This window comes from Lathamus discolor, chromosome 3 (assembly GCF_037157495.1).
Source record: "Lathamus discolor isolate bLatDis1 chromosome 3, bLatDis1.hap1, whole genome shotgun sequence".
NCBI lineage: Eukaryota > Metazoa > Chordata > Aves > Psittaciformes > Psittacidae > Lathamus > Lathamus discolor.
In genome coordinates this window covers 7,362,367-7,384,964 of record NC_088886.1, presented here as the reverse complement: position 1 = coordinate 7,384,964, position 22,598 = coordinate 7,362,367, and the positions used below count along the sequence as shown (strand labels likewise).

Genomic DNA, 22,598 nt, shown 5'->3' with positions numbered 1-22,598 from the left:
AACGCGTTTTGCTGAGCAACAGCCCCTTCTCCTCACACTTTGCTCTTCACCATCCTTAAACCCGCAGTTGAAGCTTCCCACTCACCCGCCGAACAGGCAGCGCGTTCCCGGCGCGGCCCCTTTAAGGGAGGCGGGCTCGGCGCTGCCTCCCGGCCGGCTCAGGGACGTTCACTTCCAGGTCGGGGGAGGTGAAAAAACGGGGAAAAGGCAAAAAAGAAGGAGCCGTGCTCCTGGACCCGGCTCGCGGGGCGCTCGCCTCCGGCTCCCAGCGCCGCGATGGTGAGTGAGCGCCGCGGGCCGGGCAGCCTCTGAGGGCACGGGTGGGCTTCGCTGTCGTGCAGCTGAAGGCAGGCAGGGAGGCAGAGGCTGCCCCCCGCCTCAGGGTGACAGAGCCCGGCGGCGGGGCGCTGAGGTGAAGGGGCCGTTATGGCGGCGCCGCGGGCCCCGCTCTGTGAGGCGGGCGCGGGGCAGGGGAGGCCGTTGGCCGCAGCGAGCGTGAGGTGGGCCCTGAGTGCGCGCCTCTTCCCCCCTCACCGTCCCCCCCTCCCGCCCTGCGTCCCTGCCCGCACTGAGGGGCAGAACCGGGGACGACCCGGCGGCTCCTCGCCGTCCGCACTCGCGGGGCCGGCAGCCCTCGCTCTTGTGTAACCGGTTATATAAATGGGGCGACCTAGCCCCGGCAGGGCGGAGGCTGGAGCAGTGCGAGGGGGCAGCGGTTCAGCCCTGCCCGTGGCGCCCCTGCATCGCCTCAGCGCCGCGCCGCGAGGGTCACGGTCCCCCCGGCCTCGCTGCCGCTGAGCGGCTCCTCGCACGGCATCTGCTGGGGTCGAGGACCAGCGGCTGCGGCCGGGGTCTCGACACACACGAGTGAGGGTATCCCGGCGGGCAGGGCCCCTCGTCCGGCCGGCATGGAGGGCACGACAGGGCAGGACAGCCATCTCTGCCTCCTCCAGCACATGCCTCCCGGCAGCCTAGGTGCCCTTCAGCCCTCCAACTGCGCTTCCCCACTGCAGCTTGCTTTGTCCAGGGGCTGTGTGGAAGGAGCCGTGCCTCCGAGAGCACGGGTTTTGTGGCATGCACGGTACGTGGGCCTCGCTGAGCGGTGTGATGTGTGGCAGCGTGTTCTTACAGCATGGAGCTGGACAAAACTGGCGCTGGAGAAACAGCCCTTCTCTATGGAAGGCCGGCCTTGGAGCAGAACATATGGTTGCTGGTTTGGTCGCTCCTCTCCTCGAGATGAGTGTGCATATTTTGCTTTTAAAGGAGTAGCAGGAACTTCCTGGGTTATCTAGGCGCACCTTTTATTATTAAAAGCCTTATTTTATTTAGTCCCCTAATAAACTATTTTGTTTTAAAACAGGTACCTTTTGCACCTGCTATTCTATTCAGTGGTTGAGGGAAGAGCTTCATTGTTTGATGCTTTGGACTTATGTACTGACATGTAAATTTATGGCCAGAATTCTGCATCATGGTGTTTCTGTGCACCTTTGTTGCTGTGCTGGCGCTGTGCTTGACCTTTGTAGCTTTTCTTCTTCTATAGTTTTGATTCACTGTGCTGTATTTATAGGTGGCATTCATATCTCTCACCTTTTTAACCTACTGGCCTGAGAAAGCCGGTTTTGTTTCCTACTCCAGATAATCCCCCCCAGCATTCTAGTAGTTGTGTTGTTCAGACTGAAATGGTGCAGCTATCTCTTAACATAAATAGCCCCATGAGGTCTCAGAGTGTCTTAAAAATGTCATAGTACGTCCTTGTTTTGGTTTGATGCTTCTCCTGATGACTTTTTTGGCAGCCTCACATTACTTTCTTGTGGTTAAGCGAACCATTCAGGTTCTTCAGTCATTTCCAATAGATGAACTCATATCTGAAGTTCTTGATACTGATCTTGCAGTACATGGCTTTACTATGTAGTTTTAATGTGACACTACTTAACTTCAGACCTTTCGTGATCTCTGCCAACTTTGTATTGCTAGCAACCATCAGTTCCCACTCGTGCCAGAATAGTTAATGTAGCATAACCTTCCTTGACTCTCGTTAATAAATTGCCTGTATCGGTTTCATCCTGTTTAAGTAGGATAATCGTAAAGTTTTCTTCGTAACGTAAATCACAGAACTGTTTATTTTTCACTTGCCTTTATTAGTGCCCAGAAGAATTTCGATGACTGCTGAGTTAGTATTTCTTGGTTTTAAGAATGTTCATTTAAAAAAGGAAGTGACGTTTTGGGTCTATGGAGATGTGGAAAGCAGTTAGAAACATGGTCTGTCCAACACAAAAAGCTAAGGCTCTAAATTATCTCTTATTTTCCTGCTAACTCTGAGAGAAATAACTGCCACAGTCTGAAAAGTCCCTTCTCCTGCCCTCCATCTCCTTCTTTGGGACTTCAGAGAGGGAAAAAGACAGATGGGCCTGGTGTACACTGACCTTACGCAGTTGGGTTTTGTCGTACTGAGTCTGCAATTGGGTATGAATATTGAGGAGTACATTGTGGAAGAGGCTCTATTGGAGCTGAAAGTAGTATTTGTTTTCCAGTGCTCTGTAGTGGTTTATTGAGGTGGGAAACCCCCATTCCAAAAAAACTACCCATGGAAAAGGTTTTATTTCTTTTAATGAGTCTTAAGACACAAAGCCAGAAGGAACTGAATGTTTCAGGCTGGAGCTGGTAGGATCACAATACGTATAGTGAGACAGGCCCACACAGCAGTGGAATTTGATTGCTATGTGAAGTTAGATTGGAATTACTGATAGAAAAGATGAGTTAAAGCTGTCTCTTTAGTTGTTGTTACATAATCAGGGGGTTGCGTGGTGATCCTTCCCCAAAGGAACAGGATTTTGTTTTGATACTCACCCTCAGCCAGTTAATCTAGGCATAATATCTGGTTTAAGATCCTCTAACTTATTCCGGGTATTTTAATGCATCCCCTTAAGCTCTTTTTTCTTTTTAGCTGCGTTTTGAAATATAGGTTAAATATATTCTAGCAATATTTGTAGTTGATTCAAGGAGTTTTTAAAAGAAAATGTGGAGGATGGTGTTCTTTTTGAGAACCTTTCCAACTGCACTAGTGTGTGAGCTATAAGCTGACCTGGGTAACATTATGTTGAAGTAGATATTGCATTTCAGTCCAGTAGTGTATTGAATTACTGTCAGATGCCAGTAGCCATGCAGTTTACTCCCCCTTCACCTCCCTGGACACTTGGTTGTTTGTTTGTTTGCCTTGGTTATATTAAGGACATTACAAAGTTACCTGTTTAAAAGAATTAATTTAAATAAGCCATAAAAAAGCCCATCTAAATGCAATTATTCTACTTTTTTTTTGTACTATTCCATAAGCCAGTTTTTTTTTATGTGTCACGTTTCTCTTATAATAAGCATTTTAGCTAATGAGGATGCCCAGACTTGAATCATGTAATGCAGAATTCTGTGGTTTGGAGAATTTATTTTAATACTTGTTTTCTGTCCACTGAATTAATTTGATAGAATGAAAGAAACTATGAGGTAACATGAAAGTACCAGATAATTAAGATGGCTATGAAGAAATTAAATACACACAATAATTTCTACTCAAATATTGCCGGATGATCGTCATTAAATTAAAAACAATAATCCTGAGCTAACAGGACACAAATTTAGTGTCTTTTCGGGGGTATTAGAACCAGAAAGTGAAATGAGCTGAAAAGAAGCACCAGCTTTCTTTTCAAGTTGTCATTCAAAGCATAACTAGAGAAAGGAGCCACTTAAATCCTAACCTAAGATCTTAAATACAACTGGCAACGTTTCCTGTGAGGTTTTTAACTGGGCAATATTCTTTCTAAGTACAGGGAAGTTCAGGAAAGGAATGCCACAAGCTCACATAAAAGGTTTACAGGCTGCATTCACGCTGTTCTATTTCAGTAGCAGACAGTCTAGAAAATCGTTTTATGATGTTTGTCAAGGGGTTTCATTAGATACAGATAAAAACGTTTCACCTATCTACCCAGGTCACCTCAGGAGCCTTCCTGAGGCGTGTTACTTCAGCCTTTTGGCAAAATTGAAGAAACATCACAAATGTCTCCTTGTAACTGGTATAGGTGGAGTTAAAAATGGCTCTGTGGTGTTTGCAAGTGTAACTGATCCCTGCTTGTGGATTTTGTTCCTTTACTGTATGGAGATGTCCTGCAGGGACTTCTAAAGCGATTAATTCATATGAGAATTAAAACGATCTCTCTGAATTACAGATTGGCTGGTTAGAGGTACTGGTTGAAAAAATAGTGTTCTGAGTCATATGCTAGTGGTCTATCTGCAAGGCTAAAAATTCCCACTGGAGTTCGCTCCCTGATACCTAAAAGTGTTTTAATTTTTCTGGCAGAAATTGCAGAACAGGGCCAGAAAGAATGAAGAGAGGCAGGATTCTGGTTTTGTCATGTTTAAGCATCAAATTAGAAGCACAACATCTAATGGGAGATGAGGACGTCTCTCTCAGTGGGAATAGTTTTCATTTGCCTTTTAGTAAGGATTCCAATTTTTGTTTGAATCTGCAGCTGCCACACAAATCCTGAGCGTGTGCACTAATTTCAAGTTAAAAAGAGAAACTTCCCCTTTAAGAAAAAATGTACTAGTTTAAAGTAATTGGTTAGGTTTTTTCTGTTTAGGAGTACTTCAGGTGTTGTTGCACTTTATAAAGAAACAAAAGATGTTCAGAGTTCCTAAGTCTGCCCTTTCTTTTCATATCAGCCTAAAATTGGAGGCAGCCAAATTGCTGTTTTGTGGTAATACAAGCAAGTTGCATCACAAAGTAAAATCTGTTTCTTCAACAATAAAATGTAATAATCAAGCTTTAAAAAGAAAAACCAACAAGAAGCCCAAAACCTAATCACTTAGGAAAATGGAGTGAAAAGAGTTGGAAGTTGCATGTCAAAAGCTGCAGAAAGAGCTTGTATTTAAATAATTTGGAATTCCTGGTTCCCAAACCTGTACTTAAGTCCTCAGCTGCTATTAAACTGCAGTCTCTTACTGCTGTCAGTACATGATTCATTAAAGATAAGTTCCATTCCATCTTTGCCCTGAAGTGGTCCCTCCCAGTCTCCAAATATATGCACCTTTTTTTGGAAGACTTATTTCTGTCATTTTCTTTATATTTCTTCTATATAACCTTTCATATATATCACTACTTCTGTGATGTGCATAGGAGGCAAGAAAAGCAACAAAGAGAAATTAAATGAGCTAGGTGAAATTATCCAGAACTGTCAGTGTAAAAAGGAAGCTGCAGTTTTTCCTACAGATGAGATCTGGCAAGAGTCGATGCTGTTATTTTCAATATTGTCTGGGGGAGTATGTACCAGTCACTCGCCCTTCTTTTGTGTAGTGCTGGGGATGATTCACAGTGCGGCGACTCATTCTTTATGTTGATTAATCTGTGTGGCTGAAAACAGTAGACTATTATTAGACATGGAATAAAAAACCTTTGAGGTTTTCATGTATCACTGTACCATCTCAAACTCTGGAAGAAGAGTTCAAGTTTATATTCTGCCTTGTCTTTTGTACCTTGGGTTGTACTGTAGATGACTTTTAAGTACCTGGCATAAAAAGGTGGAAGTTGGTATCTGTAAGTAGATAAGGAGTACTGGAATACTTGTTACTTTGCTACACAGAATTTGGAATTAAAAAAGCTCTTTTTGAGTTTCCTTTTTCAATATAAACTTCTAAGTGCCCTTTTCAATATCAAAAATTGCTCATAACAATATATGAAATTTTTCTGCGTTTCTAATGTATGTCGGTAGTAGACTTCTAATATGAGTTGACTTAAATGAAAGATTTAAAGAAATAGTTTAAATCAAGAAGTAAAATTTGGTTTAAAATCTTCTTTCAGTCTGTCTTACTTGCTTAATTCCCAGTAGACTTCATAAACTCAAATGATCTTACCAGCAATTACTTTTCTTCCTCTGTGGATGCAAGCAGGGCTCAGCATGACAGACCAGACCAGCTGTGGTTGTTGGGGGTGACTGGAGGAAGAGGCTGCCCATCAGTTTGGCCGGTTGTTTATTGTGTGACCCAAGGCTCTAAGGGGGATGTCTCCTTTTCTAATATTTGCCTGCTCCAAGGAAAATCAGACTATCAAGTAATAATGATTTGCCTAAAGCCAACATTATAGAGTAATGGAAAATCTGTAGATGGAGAGAATGATTTGACTAAATCTCCTTTGTTTCATTGTGTTTTGCATATGACAGGAGGAAGCTTCTCCTTATTCTTTACTTGATATCTGTTTGAATTTCCTGACTGCCAACCTAGAGAAGTTCTGCACAGAAAGGCAAGATGGAACACTGTGCTTGCAGGAGCCAGGAATGTTTCCTCAAGAAGTGGCTGATCGACTGCTGCAGACAATGGCATTTCATGGTAAAAACAATTCTTTGTGGGATCAGTGAAAATGTTTTACTGGAATGTGCTGCTGAAGTTCTGGTGTATTTTGGAGTAGAATCTGCTGTTAAAACTGTGTTCCTTAATCTCTTAGCAGAAGATTTGTTATTTTTGTTTTTCCACAGCTTCAGCTCAATGTTGCATTGACATGTATATAGATGGTTCTAAATAGAGAGCCCTTTATCTTGGGTTTATGATTTTAATGTTCCTTCAAATGAACCTCCTTTTAATAGATCTTCTTTCTATCGCTGAAAAAAACCCCACCACTATTTGATTGTGCTACTTCCAGCAGCACTCAAATATCAATATCTCTCACAGAGCAATGAATTGAATTTTCTTTACTGTGTGTCCTTGTGATTAAGCTTGGAAATGATCTTGTGATTTTAATTAAAATAGCTTCTCATCACTTCTAGCACTTTTGTTGAAGTGGAATTATTCGCTCGAAAGTAGTCAGTTTCAAGGGCGGTGTACGTATCTTGTAGTGGTCTTAGGGTTTATGTACTGGCCTACCATGTTCTCTGCCAGCACATCTTTGAGGAGAGGGCTGCCCTCTCCTTTGCTTGCTTTAAGCATGACAAAGGGAAATGTGTCGATAAAAGCTTCATAGCATAAAAAGAGTGAAAGTATAGATTTCTGTAAAAGAGAGGCAGGAGACCCATTCCTTGAGGATCCTGGTTATTAAGAGATGAAATATGACACTGGAAAAATTACTGTAAACAGACTAAGCACGCAGTCCTATGGGTGCAGATTTAATTGGGTCTTACTGTGCAAAAACTGGCATTCTAGTTTTCCCAAGTTATTCTAGTCATATACAACAGAAGGAATGTTCCTAAAGAAAAGCAAATTCAAAAAACTTTCATCTTCAAAATATGTGAATTTTCTGATATGTAATTTTTAGAGTAGTCCCAAGAAATCAGATTCAAGGAAACTGAATTTGGAGCTGTTCATCCTGGAGAAGAAAAGGCTGCGTGGAGACCTCACAACAGCCTCAAAGATCTGAAGGGGGCCTACAAGGATGCCAGAGGCGGGCTCTTCATCAGGGACCATAGTGACAGGACAAGGGGCAATGGGTTCAAACTTAAACAGGGGAAGTCAGGTTAGATACAAGGAAGAAGCTCTTTACTGTGAGAGTGGGGAGGCACTGGAACAGGTTGCCCAAAGAAGTGGTAAATCCCTGGCCGTTCCAAGGCCAGGTTGGACAGAGCCTTGGGTGATGTGGTCTAGTGTGAGGCGTCCCTGCCCATGGCAGGGGGGTTGGAACTGGATGATCTTAAGGTCCTTTTCAATCCAAACCATTCTGTGATTCTGTGAATTACCAGAAGCTTATTACCAGTACTAATAGTGATGCAGGCAGTTCCAAACACTGAAACATCCTAAACACTGTGTCAGGGCATGGGATAAAAAAAAGAGTATGCCAGGTCAACAGGATGTGGCTAAGGTAGACCAGGGAGAGAGCTTAGCTTGATCCTTAAATGAAAGGATGGAAAAAGAAAGAGAAGTAATTTAGCAGTACTTTAACAAATTAAATGGAATAATGATAATTTGTTCTGCTGGGTACCAGTTGTTTCACCCCATACTTTTGCTCTCTCTGCAGAAGGAGAGTGCCCCAGCTACTTTGTCAGAAATACGTACACGCTTTGCTCTTTGGAAAGGCCTGCAAATCTTAGTGTTAATTAGACTTTGTCACAGCGAAAATCACTAGCTTGTGACTTAAATCCAAACTGTAGTGGAAATTATGCTTTTATTTAACTATATTGCATTTTCAGTTCTTTTTCTATGTTTGGAATGCTTGAAGATGGGCGATAAAAACCCGGGGTGCTGACATAACTCTCTAGATTGAAACTAGAAGGACATGTTCTTCCTATTCTTTTTGTGTGAATGCTTGTGCAATCTCACCCTTGCCTATGGCTTTTTATAAAGCAGTAATCCTTCTGTTGAGAAGATATGAGTAAGAAATCTTGGTATCCTCAATACGTTTTGGGATAATCTTGTACATGGAACTAGAAGTATTATTTCAGTTAGGATGTTGCCAATATGCTAGAAAAAAAAAAAAAGACTACTTATGCAGAATTCGTGATACAGAGCAAAAAGATAATCTCAAACAAGATTGTTTCATTTCCTTTTTTCATTGCTGTCTTTCTCTCCTTCCCACCCCTTCCTAGTCCTCTTTGAATCAGTTCTTAGGATTCTTTCTCACATTCAGCTTGTTCCTGAGCAACACTCCTACCTTCTTCAGGAGGGATATATAGAACTTAATTATCTCAGTTTAGTTTATTGATTCTACTTACGAATTCAGTCAAATGTTGAATTAGTCAATTGAGTTAAAGCAAGATGAGGGCTGGTCATTGACTGCTGTGATACTATTTTGAGGTTGACGAGAGAAGAATAACTTTCAGAAATGTTGAAATCCTGTTTTTAGCACATTTCTAACTGGTTCAGTGAGAAAATCCAGAAATGCAGGCAGCAGGCTGAATGCTTCGGAATCATATCCACATTTTATTTATTGCATGTTCCATGTTCTGAACCAAACAGGTAATGTGTGCATACTACATCTTAATTCATCTGTCTTAGTCTTAAACCTGGAAAGTACTGAAGGTGAGATCATAATCTTAAAAGTGGAATCTGAAACATAAACTTTAGGGACCTGTGTCTTAAAGATCTGAGAGAAACTACTTTGCAGTTATTTTTCTTTGTTAACACCTTGTAGCCTTGAAGTGATGTTTTGTACCACTGGAGCCAAACACTAATGCTGTTTTCCAACAGGGCTTCTGAATGATGGAACCGTGGGCATCTTCAGGGGCAACCAGATGCGTTTGAAACGAGCCTGTATCCGAAAGGCAAAAATCTCTGCTGTGGCTTTCCGGAAAGCATTCTGCCATCACAAGCTGGTGGAACTTGATGCTACTGGGGTGAATGCAGATATAACAATCACAGACATTATAAGTGGACTTGGCAGCAATAAATGGATCCAACAAAATCTGCAATGCTTAGTGCTGAACTCACTAACTCTTTCTTTAGAAGACCCATACGAGAGGTGCTTCAGTCAGTTGTCTGGGCTTCGTGCATTGAGTATTACCAATGTTCTGTTCTACAATGAGGACTTGGCAGATGTTGCTTCACTTCCTAGATTAGAAAGTCTGGATATATCGAACACTTCTGTCACTGACATAACAGCACTTCTTACCTGCAAAGACCGACTCAAGTCTTTGACCATGCACCACCTGAAATGCTTGAAAATGACCACAACCCAGATTCTGGATGTAATAAGAGAACTAAAATACCTGAATCACCTTGATATTTCAGATGACAAACAGTTCACATCAGACATAGCTCTTCGTTTACTGGAACAGAAAGACATCTTGCCTAACCTTGTGTCTTTGGACATTTCTGGAAGAAAACATGTGACAGATAAAGCTGTAGAAGCATTTATTCAGCAGCGACCCACAATGCAGTTTGTAGGATTGCTTGCTACTGACGCTGGCTACTCAGAATTCCTAACGGGAGAAGGAAACCTAAAGGTTAAGTGGGGGAATTAATTTTCCTTAAAAATTACAACGTGCAGGAAAAAGAGAGCTAACCATTTGTAACAAATGTACGTGGGTGTTTCAGAAGGAGGCTGTAGGTTCGTTTTTTAACTGTAATTTATTTAACTGTTAAAATTGTAACTACTGACTTTTATGTCAAATTCCTACTTGACTCTGGCATGAATAATGCTAAATTTACATAATACTATTGTAAGAAACATCTATTTTCTCTGCCTTTTCAGTGAGCCCTAGGTCTTGATTTAACATAGCAGATCTAAGAGAGCTGAACCTTGTCTAGTCTGAAGTCATTTACTGGAATAATACTCTCTGATTCCAGCATAGTAGCAGTATGTAAGAGGTGGAGGTAGAATCTGCATGAGTTTTGAGCAGTTCATGATTAACACAGCAGATATAATAAAATTTAATAACTGAGCTGCTGTTGTACTCCATCACCACTTCTATTTCCTATTACAATACCTCTCCCCATCTTGAAAGGTCTTTTGGTGCTGAACATGTAAGAAGCAATTACTTAGGATGAAAAACTTCCTCTTCTTGAACAAATCCTGAATTGTTTAGCCCCATAGGATGACGTGATGCTTGCTGAAAGTGCATTTATTTATCTTTTAGTGCCAGGCAACAAGATGTTGTCCCTGTTCTGTAGATTATGCATGCACTTACTGGACAATGAACCTATCCTGTTCCTGCTATGAAGGAGTCAGAATTAAAGAAGAAAAAGTGATGTTTTAGACCTGTCAGTGGTAAATCATCTTTGACTCTGAGTTTTGGTTTCTGCTGTGCTGTGAGGATGATGGAAACTACAGAGGGTATGAGGAAGAGTTTGCATAGTGTATCCATAGCTTAGTCTGTGTCCTATGCAAGTTGAGTTTTGCACTTCAGTTTTAAAATGCAGAATGCCCTTGTTATAGGTAAGTGAGGTAACACAGCTACACAGTTGTGTAATCTTTTTCTCCTGGAACGTTCGAGGGTTGTTAATGTCAGCATGTCTTGAGTTGTCACAGCTGATAGCGCTCGGCATGAATGTTGAAATCAGTTGTTGAAGGAAAGTTCCCATTTGGCGTGGTGATGTATGGCATCAGGAAGTTATACCTCATGTTTGGATAAAGTAATTAAATGTAATCCTTGCTATTAGAATATGTGTTTCATTAAAGTGACCGTGCTATGAAAAGGCAGGAAGGAAGAAGATTCTAGTAATGTGAAAATCATGATGGACTTGTAGCAGTGTAGCTTGCATTTTTTAATACTTTTCTAAGGCATAGCTGTCAAGAATGTAAAGAAGAGACTGTAGGCAGTGACTGGGGTTTTTCCTTTCTTTTTGTAACTATACTGAAATATTCAGCAATATTCAGCTGCTTAGTTAAGGTACTGCTAAAGATTACACAGGACACAGCACTCATGCAGGCAGCAAAAATAAATATTGCTGTCTTTCCAGCGGTCCTGTGGAATTTGGTTATAGAAAATCCTTGAAAATGGAACACGAGGCAGACATTACTGCTGAGAACATGCAGCCCAAGTAGAAATTCTTCATATAGTGTATAATTGGCTGCAAAACATGTCAGTAAATAGGATTGCCTTGTTCTAATCGGGAGAGAATATAAAGCAAAATCCAACATGGTATCAGTTCTCTCAAGGCTGTAATATACTCCTGATCTAGCAAGTTTAAAAATACATATATACAATACAGGATGCAAAGGATGTGACACTTTAATCTGTGAGCATTTGTTTTCCTTACATGGCACAGTAAATAGAACAAGTTCTGCATACTTCCCTAAGAATTAAAAAAACCCAGAGATTGCAGCAATGATTCATTAACTAGGAGGACTGAGGAACAAACAGTACAACTTACAGTTATCAAGTAGATAAAATAGAGTTAAGTGGAAAATACAGCAGATTGGGAAGTGGAAAATTTTGCAGCTAGTTGCTGATTTGATAGTCTGAATTTAGGCTTATTAGTTAACAGCTCATAGCTTCTAATTCAGTCGTCACTGAATTTAGCTCATTGTTTAGTTTTCATATGTGTCTAAGGTCTGGTTTTAAGAACTCTTTTGCAGAGAGCATGATTTAGTTCTTTAATAGGGTGCTGGCAAGCTGTTGTTACAGCTTACAGGAAACTTGATGTAGACAAAGAATGGAAATACCTTTTTTTAATGCCAGAGCTAGAACCCAGAGCCAGCAAATTACAGCTGAAATACCATCTTCATCAGTTTATCAGCTGCATTTCCCAGAGCATTCAGTTACAAATAGTGCTTTTAGGCATTTGGTGCATCAAAAACGGCTTTTAATTATGAAGCGCTGCTTTTACTTAGTAGTTTCATACAGTTCTGCTTAAAGACATGACTGAAGCCTAATTTTGCTTATAATGTGGATTCTTCTTCATGGAGAATGTCTGAAGATTGTGTAGCTCTGGATTAAGATGGCCTGATAAAGTAATCATTGGGTTACTGAAGTATTTGGTTAAAAATATTACCACCTTTTAAACTGCAGCTTTGCACTTTGTTAAGAACAAATATAAAGTAAAATGATCACATCTGGAACTAAAGATTATTTCTCTGTTCATAGGTGTCAGGGGAAGCAAATGAAACGCAGATTTCTGAAGCACTGAAGCGTTACAGTGAACGGGCTTTCTTTGTGAGAGAAGCACTTTTTCATTTATTCAGCCTGACACATGTAATGGAAAAAACGAAGCCTGAAATTTTAAAGGTAAAAGAATATAGTTTTGGTGATTGTCATGCATTGTTCCTTAAGCTGAGCCCAGCCCTCAAACCCTGGTATAAGCTGGTTTATAAACTTTAACCTTTTTTGAATGTCACTTTTATGATTGAAATTGTAATGATAGATAAAAATTAACTATTTAGAAAACAGTGAAATAGAAGATGCCCTGTAGTGTTTTATTTTAAGTAAAATTGATCTGAACTAAGGTATAGTATCTAAATTTAGTAGCATCTGAATTTTTTTCCATGTAATTTTGAAGATGATACAAAGTCGTCTTCAGATGCTGAATTCTGTCCTTAGAACGTGTCTGTACTGGGTGAAATCAAAGCTCTGTCTAGTCTTATTCCCCAGGTACAACAGCGACTTCTGCTGATGCTTAGAAAACAGTAACAACAAGGAAGGCATTCAGTGATACCTCTTTCCACTGTCACCATCTGGTATGACAGCAAGTGAATAACTACCATTACTGTTCTATATTGTGCTCTAACTTGGAAAATCCTAGAAATTTTCTTAGAAATTCATTCTAGACATTGGCTTCACATGTGTAGAATACCAGAGATGGTTTGATTTTTACTGTGATCGTAAAAAGAGGCATCAGTAGGACAGATGATTTTTGTTTTCCTGTCCTCTTTCATGTTGAACAAGTGACCTTGAATTTGCCGGCTTCAGTATCAAAAAGACTTTGGCAATCCATAGCCAGTATGAAAAACGCTTTCTTGAGTTAGACCCCAATCAGCATACATAGTTAAAATTATGTTTTCAGCTTCAGGAAGAAGCTGCAAAAGCCCTCTCCTGCCCTAGCAGCTTAGGATATGATCTGAAATTGCTGGTCTCCAAACAACAAGCAACTACATCATTACCATTACACTGCAGAAACTGTCCTGCCTCATTCACCTCTGAAAGGGTTTGGTGTTGTTTTTATCCCAGTGTGTGTATAGCAAACCCTGGATCTTTCTAGGAATCTCTTGCATTCCATGCAGCCTCTCTTTTGACAGGCTGCCATAACCTGTGCAAAAGGACTTGGAGAAATAGAAGTTGTCAACTTTGCATCACTTAGCAGAAGGAAGTGTTCCTCCTGAGATCTAAAATCACACCAGATGGATTTTTCCCTTAAGTGAAAGGGAGAAGAGGCAGAAATTGGGTGCTGTGAGTCATTGTGGCCTCAAGCAACAGTGGATCGCTCTTGGGGTATGTGCGCAAATGTCAAGGAACTAACGTGGGCAAAACTCTTGCGTTTCAGCTTGTGGTTATTGGAATGAGAAATCACCCCCTCAACTTGCCTGTGCAGTTAGCAGCAAGTGCGTGTGTCTTTAATCTAACCAAGCAAGATTTAGCAGCAGGTATGCCTGTGCGACTTCTGGCTGATGTCACTCACTTGCTCCTCAAAGCCATGGAACACTTCCCAAACCATCAACAGGTAACAGACAACATTTCTTTATTTTCTGTAAGATTCCCTGTCTCTTTTGGATCTTAAAAGGATTCTCCACATCTCATGACCTCATAGAAGTACATGTAATGATTCATAGCAAGATACTCTGAAGTATGTATGGATCTGATGAAGTAATTCTTTTTCTTCACAGCTACAAAAGAATTGCCTTCTTTCACTATGCAGTGACAGAATCCTTCAGGATGTTCCATTTAACAGGCAAGTTTTATGTCAGTTACAGCAAGTTGTAGCATTGCAGAATATTCTGGCTTTGTTACTGTTCTTTAGGAAGGTTTGTTTCTGGTCTCAATTTTGCTCAGTTTAAATCATTCCAGTGTGCTTGATTTGTCTGGCCTATATTGTTTTGGGTCTGTAATTTACAATTGATTATCGGTCTGAAACTCCTTTGGTATACAGGTATTTTTTTACTTCACCTGGATGGGTCTATCACTAATTGTGTGTAACGCAAGTCAGGATTTCTCTGAGGAACTATGGGATTGCTTTTGGTAGAGATTTTTCTACTTAAACGTATTGCCTAAATGCTTTGAAGTGTGTTGGTCTGATGCTTCAGAAGATTGTGCCAGATTTTTCCTCCTTCTTTGGAAGTAATTCCTGTGCACTTTGATGTATAATTAGAAGAGACCCAAAGACAACTCAGAGCTGACTGAGGCTCATGCAGTACCTGTAATTTCACAGTGTACTTCTACTTTGTTTTGGTACAAGGCATAATACTTCCAGTTTCTTTTGTCTTGTATGCATTTCTATCTGATGCGTTGTCTCTGTAACTCTTTCTTTTACTGAGACTAATGAGGCTTCTGAAAAACTGACATTATTCTCAACTTCCAGGTTTGAAGCAGCCAAACTTGTTATGCAGTGGCTGTGTAATCATGAAGATCAAAACATGCAAAGGATGGCTGTAGCCATAATTTCCATTCTTGCTGCAAAGGTACAAAATACAAGCTTGTGATTATAGAGTAATATTTCTAAAATCTAGACAAAATTGTTGATATGGTTTTATTTGTTTACAGCTTTCAACAGAGCAAACAGCTCAGCTTGGCGCAGAGCTCTTCATTGTTAGGGTAAGTTGGATGCTTTCCTGACAGTCAGAAATACCGTCCTCTCCAGCTATTCATGCAAACAGTATTCCTAAAGGTGCATAAGGAGATAGAATTCTTCAGAACACATTAGCCTGTGTTCATTTGAAATCTTTTTAGAAGGAAAAGCCTAGAGAATTTGTTTGAGATAGTATCAGAGACAGTAGCAATGAGACATATTGGCATAGATGAAAAGAAACCGAAGGGGGGAAATTGGACACAAGTAATACAAAGTAAAATAGCAAGAGATCTCTTAATTTGTCAGATAAAAGATGCTCAAAAAGAGAATATTCGAAGTAAATGGTTAGTGCTGTCAATGTTCATGCGGAATCCAAAGTTCTGTGGATGGCTTTGTGCCATCTATAATAGTACTACATGTGTAATTATGATGAAAACAAAGGAATTCATCTAGCAGGCAGCCATGTTCAAAGGAGAGGTAAAAAGTTTGATAGCTGTTTTGGTTTTGTATAGTTTGACCCTAAACATGTAGATCTTTGCTATGCATTACCCCAGTTGGTGCAGAAAGAAGCAGAGGAGCTAATACATTATTTTGGATGCAACCATAACTGGGTTTTTTGGTTGGTTCTTTTTTCAGCAACTTCTACAAATAGTTAAACAGAAAACAAATCAGAATCTCGTAGACACTACCCTCAAGTTCACACTGAGTGCACTTTGGAACCTCACTGATGAATCACCAACAACATGTCGGCACTTCATTGAAAATCAAGGGCTAGAACTTTTCATGAGAGTCTTAGAGGTAAGGAGTACAGTTTTGGTGGTGGGTTGTCAACATATGTCTATAGTTAACATTGTTTCAATAATAAACAGAAATGGTTACCTATAGTTTGTTTCTTTGTTCCACAGTCTTTCCCCTCGGAATCATCCATCCAACAGAAAGTTCTTGGACTTCTGGTGAGATGAAAAAGAAAACTTGCCTAGTATTTTTATGTTCTTCTTTAATCTTTATAGTGCCTGTTAATCACAATTGACATTTGGTTTTGATTGTTACACCAGTTCTCCAAGAGCACTAGTTATGTTGACATTGATGGTTATAGTAAACAGAAAGAGCTTTTAAGAAAGGACAGAAGCTTCAGATGAGTTCAAATGCAAAGAGCAGGTTGAGAATCAGTGGAATTCAGAATTGTGCACTGCTGAAATTGTGTTTGAGAATGTTAAAAATAGCCTTTAGTTTAGTGTAATCTGCATGCTAATGGCCTAAATTACTAATGAAAAAAACCTCTTTGTTTTGAGGTAAATTCCTACACTAGACTGAAAGTGTTCAAAAGCAGAATTAGTATTTTGGCATCTGCTGGTCACCTGGATGTATCAAGATCTCATCCTGGTGTTTACTTACACAATGTAGTCCATCTTAAATATTTATCTCACTCACATCGTGTTCTTTCTTTTGACATTTTCTCTTTTCTTTTCCTCCCTCCAGAATAACATAGCTGAAGTTAAAGAACTCCATTCTGAATTAATGTGGAAGGACTTTATAGACCACATCAGTAAATTATTGCACAGCGTAGAGGTGGAAGTTAGCTACTTTGCAGCAGGGATTATTGCTCATTTGATATCTCGAGGAGAGCAGGCCTGGACATTAAGCCGCAGCCAGAGGACATCTCTCCTGGAACAGCTGGTACAGAAATGATGGTGAATTTTATCATACTCTTTTATACTTTTTTCAGTGTTTGTATTTAACAATGAGTGTTCTTGGTTCTGTGTTTTGCAGCATTCTGCAATCTTGAATTGGCCAACCCCGGAGTGTGAGATGGTGGCTTACAGGTAACTTTTGTCTTCCTTTAGAGTCTGGAAAATAAAATGAAGCAGATTTAAAACTTTTTCCCACAGCAGAGTGAACTGCTGGCAAGACATGGGTTTTCTCCAGTGGAAAAACCCCTACTGGCTTAAAATACATAGTGTGTTCATGTTCCCTTTGTGACCAAAGAAAGTTAAGGACTCCTGTAAAAGACAAATGTAATATTATTCCGCTACGTTCCTAGTAAAGATACTCAGCTGCATGCCTAAAAGATTCAGGCACAAAGACTAACCAGTAAGGCTGTGCTGGTGAGCTCTAGGTTAGCATTATCTGTCCTAGATAAAGAAGCTTGAGGGCAGAAAGTACAATTAGATAATTACTGCCCATCTAGTCTTTGTAATTTCCACTGGCTTTCCTTCTGATTTTAAGGAGCAGGTGGCATCCAAATGCTATGGTAAAGCATATGATTTTAACTAGTATATGATTTTTAACTCACTGTATATGATTTTAACTAGTAATTGTCTTAAACATTAAAAGGCTTGCCTGCTGCATCTAAAACTAGTTTACCAACTGTCTCCTAGTTAAACCTGTAGCTGAATGCATAGACAATGTGTGGCCTCTGAAGCAGTAATACCTAGTAGTAAAGTAAGTTGCTGTTCTCCTTTTCTTACAGGTCTTTTAATCCATTTTTTCCACTGCTTGGCTGTTTCATGACACCTGGTGTCCAGTTATGGGCAGTGTGGGCCATGCAGCACGTCTGCAGCAAAAATCGTATGTATTAAGATAATACCACCCTTAAAATTTGTGTATTATTCACTAGCCTTAAATGGGGAAAAAATGAGAATTCCTAGGGTATTCACTCCTAATCCTCTGGGAAGACTACATTTAGGCCTTGGCTAAATGGAGCAGGGGAGGAAAGTAATAGAATTTCTTTATATCCTTTTTATTTACTGGAATTTCACTGTTAAATGCACAGTGTTCATTCCAAACTGTAGATGTGTGTTAAGATTAACTAAGTTTTTGGCTTGCAAAGCATTTTTACTCAGAAATGTAAATATTAATAGTGGGCATCAAATTTCTTTTAAGAGCAATGAATACAGTAGTTAGGGATGTCTTCACTATCAGAATACAAGTTTTAGGTAATCCTCATTGCTAACCACCTTTTTGCAATAACTTGCTGTTATGTGCAACTCGATTTGTCTTTCCTATCTGCACAATGAGAACACCAGTGTCTTGTTTGTAAAATGATTTGGGGTATGTGATGAAATGCCCAAATGTTGGGAAAGGAAATAAACCCCCCGGACACTACCTAAATGTAGGAGTGAACAAACTTTCCTGGCTTTTCATGCCCTTTCTGTTTTTGACATTAAGTAGGGCCACGAGGATGATCAGGGGACTGGAGCACCTCCCATATGAAGATAGGTTGAGGAAGTTGGGGCTGTTCAGCCTGGAGAAGAGAAGGCTGCGTGGGGACCTCATAGCAGCCTTCCAGTATCTGAAGGGGGCCTATAGGGATGCTGGGGAGGGTCTCTTCGTCAGGGACTGTAGTGACAGGACAAGGGGTAATGGGTTAAAACTTAAACAGGGGAAGTTTAGATTGGATATAAGGAGGAAATTCTTTCCTGTGAGGGTGGTGAGGCACTGGAATCGGTTGCCCGGGGGGTTATGAGTGCTCCATCCCTGGCAGTGTTCAAGGCCAGGTTGGATGAAGCCTTGGGTGACATGGTTTAGTGTGAGGTGTCCCTGCCCATGGCAGGGGGGTTGGAACTGGATGATCTTGAGGTCCTTTCCAACCCTAACTATTCTATGATTCTATGATATGAGTGCATGTATTATCATAAACTTCTACCAGATAGAAAGCAGCTTTCCTCTGAAGCATTAGACGTATTTTCTGTGCCTGCTGTTTTAATCTTCCTGACAGCAGTATATTTATGCTTGTTTACCCCTGCCCCATAAACCATTATTTTTACAATGAGAAGACATCTATTTGGGATCAGACTAAAACACTGCTTGTTATATAATTGCACTTAAGTGCAAAGCACTGTGAGGGCTTTTCCCATGTTGAAGTAGGACTGTTCTGACAAAGCTGTTGTACTGGTCAGGCCTTGGATAACAGTTTTTGATGAAGATCCTGTAATTTCTCTTCGGACCTCATATATGTTCTATTTAGCACCTATTTTGTGGTGGTGTAACCTCTGAGCTTTCAACATGCCACAGAGGTTTGTGTTGGTAGTAACTGCTGTGTAGAATGGAGAGGCTGGAAGTACTCTGTGTACTCCTGATTTGAGGTCAGGATGGTATTTGGGAAGTTTAGTTCTGATGGTAGTTGGTGCCGGAAGCTTCTGGACTAAGTTGCAGAGAAACCAAATGTGGTAAACTACTGAGGGGAAATACATTTAATTTTGAAATATATTTATTTGATGCTTGGCACTAAGAAAGCTTTTTGTCCTGGAGAGGAGATGCAGTCTGGTTTTACTTCCTCTTTTTAGCTGAAAAGTAGTCTGGAATTAATGGGATTGATTTTTCTTGTTTATTTTTTCTCCTTTTGCTGTTTCTCTGTATGATATGAGCTAACAACAAAAATATTAGTAGCACTGCAGTAGATGTGATCCCCTGTGGAACAATTAATGTCAGCATTTAGACAGCTCTGGTATTGCTTCACTGAGATGAATGGTGAAATAGGGCACACCTGAGGTAACGCTCTGTGGATCGCATTACAGTCCTCCTGATCTTTATGTAACAACTTCTGAAGCTTGCATGTTACATTAAACGTATAGCTCTTCTTATACCTGGTCCTTGCACATAACACTGGAGCTGATGCAGGTATGCTTTCAACTTCATACTTTTTTCCACTTTCATTATTGATTGTATTATTTTATCCCTGAAAAGTCATTCATAGCAGCTTCAAACTAGTTGAAGGGCACCATGAATAGTGTTTGGCAAACTGGTTTTGGAGGAATCGGGTCCTATTAGCTCACACAAGCCTGTTCAAGTGATGTGATGTATCTGAAACCATTTTCTGGTAACTTTTGTACCAATGTTTTGGGTAAAGGTGATATTTTTACCTGGATACTCATAGATACTGTAGTATTTTAAAATAAATAGATATGCACTTAAAATACCTGTAGAGGAGGTGGATGGAGAGAGGAAATACTATGCATATTACAGGTCACTTTTCAGTCAGCTAAGACAGACATGGAAGCACACCTGATTACGATTGGAGTCCTGGCCAAACACCTCTGTTGTTCTCTTGTCACTTGGTAAAGTACAAGTGCATTTCTGCAGACACTTTAGGGAGTGTCCTAAATTCTGCCTTGTTTAGGAGATGAAAGTGGATTTGAACCACTGTTTCCAGTATCTGCTACATTGATCCTAGGTAATGGGTTTTAATTCTCTTTTTTAAATCTTATTACAGCTGCCAGATACTGCAGCATGTTAATTGAAGAAGGTGGTTTACAGCATTTATACAACATCAAGGAAAACGTCCAGACTGATCCACACGTCCAGAGGATTGCTATTGCCATCCTAGATAGTTTGGAAAAACACATTATGCGTCATGGGAGACCACCGCCCTGTAGAAAACAACAACAGAACAAACCAAATTGAATGCTGCAGGTATAGGAGTGTAAAGTATTGTCTCTGTAATAATCCTTTCTGATGTGTGTGTAGTTGGAGTAACTTGTAACACTGTGGTCACCATTAAAGTGATTTGCCAATAATTGTGGTACCCAGAGCCATGTACGGTAACCGTTGGTGAATGTCAACTTTAATGGCAACCGCATATGCAACATGTAAAGGGTCACTGCTTGAGCTGGTCACACCTCTAGGATTAGTGCTGGCTACAAAGATAGGGGCTTGTACAGATATGGAAAAAAGACTTCTAGGAATATCTTGTTTTGTGACCTCTGGGAGAGAAAGTTATTTCATCCCTATGATTGCTCTTCATGACACTGTTTACCAGTTTGGTGTTTGAACAGAACTGTGTGTGGTTGTGAGATTCAACACTTTTACACATTAAAACAAAGGTACATGCATGCAGGTTACAAGAGACTTCTAATTAAGGCGACCAAAATGTCCATTGTCTCATAACCCTTCTAAATACAAGCAGGGTCTTCAACTTCCTTTTCCTTTTGCCTGCAAGCTGTGTTCTTTTGTTTTCCTGGCTGCTAGAACAATGCCTCTTTGCAGTTCAGCTCTCCTGAGCCCTCCCTGCTCTTACTAAGGTGAGAACCGGCACTGAATCAGGGAAAGGGGAAACCTGCTAAAGTAAAGCAATAGAAACAGGATTAAAATGAGACAATACTGAAAGGATGAGGTAAGCTTGAGATTTTAAATTTGATAACAAGAAGGAGGTCTTGTTGTTGTTTGACTGCTTTTGGTTGTGTGTGATATCTTTGGTTTTCAGAACACTGATAGGGAAAGGAGAAGGCTCATTAGAGCAAAATACTGACTTGTCTTCATCATGAAGGGGATTGCATGTCTTCGTAAGAGGCCCAGGATATTTGGTCACCTTATTTATAGGACTAATGATTGCTCTGTTGTTTTCTGTAAATACTTTGTCAGTATTGTGCAGTGAATTATATTTCCAAGTCATCACAATGCAAAATACCACCCAATGTTCTATGTAAGCCCTGTGTCAATTGCTTTTTGTGGAGTGTGTAATTTTACATAAAGATGCTAATTGTAACAACTTCTTTCTTTCTACGGGTTTCAGTGATGTGTTGAATGAAACATATTGCACAGCATACAGATGCCTGATAAAATGCAAGTGATGGAAGCAAACTGCATGTCCATTCAAATTCAGTTTAATTTCAGGTATTGTTTTTGTTTATCTGGTTAGTCTCCATATTTCCATGGCAACTGACTGATATGCAGAGACACTTCTGTAAATACATTAGTAATGAATTAAAAAAGAAAACATGTTTGGTAGTTTATTTGCAGGGATGGCTGCTTCATGATGACCATTATTTTGCTATTTTTAACTCCTTCCTTCTCCCAACCCCCATCCTTCAAATAAAAACATCACCTCTAGTCTTCAATAATCTAGTTATTGTGTATTTCAGTAACTTCAAAAGGTACTGATCCAGTAATTTAGTCAATGTTGTGGAACTGCTTTTTGTATGAAAGTATAATTTGGCCTGTGTAATTTTCATGTGTGTATCTGGTTATATACAATTTTCTTGATTTGAAAAAATTAAATTGGTTGTATGAAGGCGGTTTAAAAAATGAAATTGGGCCTGCAAGCCTTTACCTACCACCCTTCTGAGCTATCTGCTATAGGACTTCTGCTATGAACTTTCCGTTACATGAAATGGCACACAAAACTTGTCAAAATTGGTGTTAGTAGAATGAAAAGAAATCAATTGCTACAAGATTTTAAAATAAAGATGACAACTCTCCTTACAGTATTGTTTTTTCCTAGTAATAGGCGAACTTGCTGAAGCATCTTAACTAAAACTGTGTGTGTGTGTGGAGGGAAGTCTTCTACTAGATGCAGCTCAATATGAATGTGATACAGTCTGAGTCAGATGGTGAAGCTGCCCCTTCATGAAGTTCTGCAACCAGCAAGTACTGAGATTGTAAATAATTTTCCATACCCTTCTTGTTTTGTTCTCCCATACTTCAAGCAGTGAGCAGAATTCTCTTAAGCTGAAAAGTATGTATAAATCCAGTAAATT

The 22,598-nt window shown here is 40.1% G+C and overlaps 1 protein-coding gene across 1 annotated transcript; it reads left to right on the top strand.

Moving 5' to 3' along the window:
• The first annotated feature begins 165 nt into the window (after positions 1 to 165).
• Positions 166 to 22,323, top strand: LOC136011476 (protein zyg-11 homolog B). Its single transcript, XM_065673326.1, has 14 exons — positions 166 to 279; positions 6,204 to 6,369; positions 9,154 to 9,908; positions 12,492 to 12,632; positions 13,885 to 14,061; positions 14,225 to 14,289; positions 14,917 to 15,016; positions 15,099 to 15,149; positions 15,760 to 15,921; positions 16,029 to 16,076; positions 16,603 to 16,800; positions 16,894 to 16,946; positions 17,594 to 17,691; positions 20,336 to 22,323. The coding sequence occupies exons 1-14, from the start codon at positions 277 to 279 to the stop codon at positions 20,524 to 20,526; spliced, it is 2,208 nt and encodes a 735-aa protein (XP_065529398.1). The 5' UTR covers positions 166 to 276; the 3' UTR covers positions 20,527 to 22,323.
• Positions 22,324 to 22,598: the final 275 nt, after the last annotated feature.